The sequence below is a fragment of the Thunnus maccoyii genome, chromosome 1, assembly GCF_910596095.1.
Source record: "Thunnus maccoyii chromosome 1, fThuMac1.1, whole genome shotgun sequence".
NCBI lineage: Eukaryota > Metazoa > Chordata > Actinopteri > Scombriformes > Scombridae > Thunnus > Thunnus maccoyii.
In genome coordinates this window covers 40,609,563-40,616,314 of record NC_056533.1, presented here as the reverse complement: position 1 = coordinate 40,616,314, position 6,752 = coordinate 40,609,563, and the positions used below count along the sequence as shown (strand labels likewise).

Below are 6,752 nucleotides of genomic sequence, written 5' to 3'. Positions count from 1 at the left end.
CTGCTAACTCCTGCTAACTCCTGCTAACTCCTGCTGGCTCCTGCTAACTCCTGCTGGCTTCTGCTAACTCCTGCTGGCTCCTGCTAACTCCTGCTATCTCTTTTAACTCTTTCTTTGAGGATTTTCTTGTTTCCTCGTGTCAAGTTTGACTTTCCTGATGTTCTTGAAGACTTTAAATTGTCTGATTTTTTACTTTGTTCTTCTCAATTTACAATGACAAAAACACAAGTCATGCAGATCTAAGAGCTCATGTAGTGCACGTCCTTCCTGTCTTTTGGAAGTTTCCTCTCTCATAACTCTCATTCCTCATGGGTCAGAGGTCAGAGGTCAGATCTTACCCAGGAAGTGTTTGTCAGAGCGCAGTTTGGTCGGATCCACAAAGAACTCGATGAACACGTACGAGGCGACGACCAGAACCAGACCGACTCCCAGCAGAGCTGACACCACGCTGTGCAGGAACAACCTGCAGGATACATGCAGTAGTACTGAGTACACACAGTACTACACACAGTACTACTGAGTACACACAGTACTACTGAGTACACACAGTACTACACACAATTCTACTGAGTACACACAGTACTACATATAGTAGTACTGAGCGTATGAAAGGGGGAAAGCAGTGACTGACTTGTAGTTCCTGCTGCCGACGCAGTTGTTGAGCCACCGACAGTGATGGTCGAAGTTGGCGACGCACTTGTTGCAGGCGCTGCAGTGTTTCGACTTCGGTCCCCTGAAACAACACGAGCAGGAAGCTGCATTAGAGGCGGTCGGCTTCTTCCTCTACCTGACGACATGACGTGTGCGTGTTGTGAAGTTGTAAAGCTGACTGACAAACGTTCTCAGGACGTACTGCTCCTCTTCCTCTGGAGAGTAAATGTGCTCCGTTTGGTTTGAAACGCCGGCAGTGATATTTACTGAGCTGACTGGTGGATGTGTGTAGTTAAAGGTGTCAATGGCAACACTATATGTTTATGTGTGTTTGTGTGTGTTTGCGTGTGTTCATGCGTGTGCGTGTACTCACACATCCACCTGGCACAGGTAGCAGTGGCAGTTCTCGATGACGTGGGCGTGTTTGGAGCGGTCGAAGGCGGGGACCGGCCCTCGGTGGCTCTTCGTCCTCACGCTGTGGTCGGCCGGGTCGATGGACACGGCCATCACATGGACACACAGGTGACACACGAACATGATGCCCGTACACTGACGCACAGCTCAGGATCATTCATCACACTGCTGAAGCCTTCAGATACACGTCTACAGGATCACATCACATCTTTATACATGTCTGTGATAAATACCAGCTGCTGCAAGGATTACTGGGTACGATCACATGACCACAACATGACCACAACATGTTCATCACATGACCACAACATGTTCAACACATGACCACAACATGACCACAATATGTTCATCACATGACCACAACATGTTCATCACATGATCACAACATGTTCATCACATGACCACAACATGTTCATCACATGACCACATGTTCATCACATGACCACAACATGTTCATCACATGACCACAACATGTTCATCACATGACCACAACATGTTCATAACATGACCACATGTTCATCACATGACCACAACATGTTCATCACATGACCACATGTTCATCACATGACCACATGTTCATCACATGACCACAACATGTTCATCACATGACCACAACATGTTCATCACATGACCACATGTTCATCACATGACCACAACATGTTCATCACATGACCACAACATGTTCATCACATGACCACATGTTCATCACATGACCACAACATGTTCATAACATGACCACATGTTCATCACATGACCACATGTTCATCACATGACCACAACATGTTCATCACATGACCACAACATGTTCATCACATGACCACAACATGACCACAACATGACCACAACATGTTCATCACATGACCACAACATGACCACAACATGTTCATCACATGACCACAACATGTTCATCACATGACCACATGTTCATCACATGACCACATGTTCATAACATGACCACATGTTCATCACATGACCACAACATGTTCATCACATGATCACATGTTCATCACATGACCACATGTTCATCACATGACCACATGTTCATCACATGACCACAACATGTTCATCACATGACCACAACATGATCACATGTTCATCACATGACCACAACATGTTCATAACATGATCACATGTTCATAACATGATCACATGTTCATCACATGACCACAACATCTTCATCACATGACCACAACATGTTCATAACATGATCACATGTTCATCACATGACCACAACATGTTCATCACATGACCACAACATGATCACAACATGTTCATCACATGACCACATGTTCATAACATGATCACATGTTCATCACATGATCACATGTTCATCACATGACCACAACATGTTCATCACATGATCACAACATGTTCATCACATGACCACATGTTCATCACATGACCACATGTTCATCACATGACCACATGTTCATCACATGACCACAACATGTTCATCACATGACCACAACATGTTCATCACATGACCACAACATGTTCATCACATGACCACATGTTCATCACATGACCACAACATGTTCATCACATGACCACATGTTCATCACATGACCACATGTTCATCACATGACCACAACATGTTCATCACATGACCACAACATGATCACATGTTCATCACATGACCACAACATGTTCATAACATGATCACATGTTCATAACATGATCACATGTTCATCACATGACCACAACATCTTCATCACATGACCACAACATGTTCATAACATGATCACATGTTCATCACATGACCACAACATGTTCATCACATGACCACAACATGTTCATCACATGACCACAACATGATCACAACATGTTCATCACATGACCACATGTTCATAACATGATCACATGTTCATCACATGATCACATGTTCATCACATGACCACAACATGTTCATCACATGACCACAACATGTTCATCACATGATCACATGTTCATCACATGATCACATGTTCATCACATGATCACATGTTCATCACATGACCACATGTTCATCACATGACCACATGTTCATAACATGATCACATGTTCATCACATGACCACAACATGTTCATCACATGACCACAACATGTTCATCACATGACCACATGTTCATCACATGACCACAACATGTTCATCACATGATCACATGTTCATCACATGACCACATGTTCATCACATGATCACATGTTCATCACATGACCACATGTTCATCACATGATCACAACATGTTCATCACATGATCACATGTTCATCACATGACCACATGTTCATCACATGACCACATGTTCATAACATGATCACATGTTCATCACATGACCACAACATGTTCATAACATGACCACATGTTCATCACATGACCACAACATGTTCATAACATGACCACATGTTCATCACATGACCACAACATGATCATCACATGACCACAACATGTTCATCACATGATCACATGTTCATCACATGATCACAACATGTTCATCACATGATCACATGTTCATCAGATGACCACAACATGTTCCTCACATGACCACATGTTCATCACATGACCACATGTTCATCACATGATCACAACATGTTCATCACATGATCACAACATGTTCATCACATGACCACAACATTTTCATCACATGACCACATGTTCATCACATGACCACAACATGTTCATCACATGATCACAACATGTTCATCACATGATCACAACATGTTCATCACATGACCACAACATGTTCATCACATGACCACATGTTCATCACATGACCACATGTTCATCACATGACCACAACATGTTCATCACATGATCACAACATGTTCATCACATGATCACAACATGTTCATCACATGACCACAACATGTTCATCACATGATCACAACATGACCACAACATGTCCATCACATGATCACAACATGTCCATCACATGATCACATGTTCATCACATGACCACAACATGTTCATCACATGACCACAACATGTTCATCACATGATCACAACATGACCACAACATGTCCATCACATGATCACAACATGTCCATCACATGATCACATGTTCATCACATGACCACAACATGTTCATCACATGATCACAACATGACCACAACATGTTCATCACATGACCACATGTTCATCACATGACCACAACATGACTAAAACACTGAGACTCATCCTGTGTTGTAGAAGCCTGAATGGATTAATATGAACTAAATCAACATCGTATGTAATGATGTTAATCAGAAGATTAGAGACATGTGACAGATTTATGTGTCATGTGACATAAATATACATTTATGTGTGATGTTTTATGTTTTACAGTAATTTACAGCACAGGAGGCCCCGACATCACCCTGATCATCCTACACATCACTTTACTGGTTTACACCTTACACATCTTTAAATGAGCCAATCAATAAAATCAATCAATAACGTTTGTGCTCAGTGGAAGGATACGATGTAGCCTGCAGGGATCCAGTGTGCCGGCAGCAGCGGGACGAACACGCCGAGGCCGGTGACGGCGAAGTAGACGTAGAGCAGCCAGGCCAGCAGCTGGAAGGGGTGAGGAGGCCAACTCCATCCGTTAGTGCGAGAGCAGAGCGGCACGTCGGCTCGCTGCGGCACCTCGTCACCGACCGGCGCTGTGCGGTTCAGGTTCCTGCTGCACACGTCCATCCTGCACACAGAGACAGCATGAGACATCTACACCTCCTCACTGCTCCTCACCCCTCTTCACTGCATTACCCTGGCCTCCAGCACCACCGTCAGGTTATCTTTGATCAGGATATGTCCTTTAACTCCCACATAAATCAAATTTCAAGGACTGCCTTTTTTCACTTACGTAATATCACAAAAATCAGGCACATCCTGTCCCTAAAAGATACAGAAAAACTAGTCCACACATTTGTTACTTCTAGGCTGGATTATTGTAATTCCTTATTATCAGGCTGCTCTAACAAGTCTCTAAAGACTCTCCAGCTGGTCCAGAATGCAGCTGCACGTGTTCTGACTAAAACTAGAAAAAGAGACCACATTTCTCCCATTTTAGCTTCGCTGCATTGGCTTCCTGTAAAATCTAGAATAGAATTTAAAATCCTTCTCCTAACTTACAAAGCCCTTAATGGTCAGACACCATCATATCTTGAAGAGCTCATAGTACCGTATTATCCCACTAGAACACTGCGCTCCCAGTATGCAGCTTACTGGTGGTTCCTACAGTCTTTAAAAGTAGAATGGGAGGCAGAGCCTTCAGCTATCAGGCTCCTCTCCTGTGGAACCATCTTCCAGATTGGGTCCGGGGTGCAGACACCCTCTCTATGTTTAAGAGTAGGCTTAAAACTTTCCTTTTTGATAAAGCTTATAGTTTTTTGATGCTGCTGATATTATTATTTGTCATACTTCTATCATTAATATTGTTATTATTGTTATTATTATTGTTATTATGCTTCTCTGTGTCTCCCTCCATCTTTCTCTCTCAACCCAGATGGCGCCACCTAGAGTCTGGTTCTGTTAAAGGGGAGTTTTTCCTGCTGCTGATGGAGGACTGTTGGGTCTCTGTAGATGAAAGAGTTCAGTCTGCTCTATGTGGAAAGAGTCCTGAGATAACTTCTGGTTTGATTTGGCGCTTTATAAATAAAATTAACTTGACTCTCATCTCCTTTGAGATTTTGGAAGAGAAAAACTATCAGATTAATCCGTGATGAAAATATTCATCAGCTGCAGTTCAATAATCACATCACCAGATATTCCTGTAGCGGTTCGATAATACCGTAATGACTGTATTATGACAGATGTTACTAATATCTACATAATTAATAATTTAAACAGCTGGACTACAGCAGAGGTTCAGACACCTGAAACATGCAGGTAGCAGCGGCAGCTCACCTGTTTAGCTCGGGTTAACGGGTTAACGGGTTACCGGGACTCGGGATGTGGATCGGCCCTCCGGTCCGCAGCATCTCCTCTCATCCCAGACTCCGGGCTCGACCGGCGGCGTGCAGCCGTGCCCTCCCCCGGGAGAACCCGGCTGCTGCTGAGCTGACCCGCAGAGAGAAGCACCGCCCGGCTGAGAGCGTCCCGGTCCGGCTGTTAACTCACATCCATCCCGGCAGAGGACTCGGCCCGTGTTAGCGCGTTGCTCCCCGGCCACAGCGCGCTGAGCCTGCCTGGTTAGCGTGCTAATCTGCTAGCCTCGTTAGCCGGACACTGCTAAGGCCATGCTAGCTGGCTAACACCGACAAACAGACCGGAGCGGCGACCGCAGGCTGCTCATCAAACTCCGGCCTTCAGTTTATAAGTTTAACGCAGATTTTTAAATATTTATCCGCCGCTGCTGATCAACTATCCGCTAACTAGCGAAGCTGACTAGCCTCTTAGCTAACTAGCCTGCTGTCTCTCCGTCTCCAGCATTGTACGCTGTTTCCCTGGTAACGCTCCAGGTCCGCTCCTATTGGTCGCTGCATCTGGTCCCGCCCACAGCCGACTGCCAATAGAAACCGATCTGAAAGCAGCCTGCAGGGGGCAGCAGATACACTGATCACTGATCAATTAAATAACATACAATACCAGCAGTGGAAGAAGTACTTTACTGCAGTAAAAATACCAATACAGCGATGTACAAATACTCCATTACAAGTAAAAGTCCTGCATGAAAAATCCTAGTTAAAGTATTGCAGTAAAAGTACATAAGTATTATGAGCTTGATGTAGT

The 6,752-nt window shown here is 44.1% G+C and overlaps 1 protein-coding gene across 1 annotated transcript in view; it reads right to left on the bottom strand.

Moving 5' to 3' along the window:
- The window catches only part of zdhhc1 (zinc finger DHHC-type containing 1), a 20,218-nt gene extending 13,665 nt beyond the window's left edge, over positions 1 to 6,553 (bottom strand). Inside the window, 5 exon segments of the mRNA XM_042421499.1 lie at positions 339 to 463; positions 632 to 733; positions 1,025 to 1,200; positions 4,500 to 4,719; positions 5,928 to 6,553. Coding sequence (XP_042277433.1) covers positions 339 to 463; positions 632 to 733; positions 1,025 to 1,200; positions 4,500 to 4,718 — 622 coding nt within the window. The 5' untranslated portion in view covers position 4,719; positions 5,928 to 6,553.
- Positions 6,554 to 6,752: the final 199 nt, after the last annotated feature.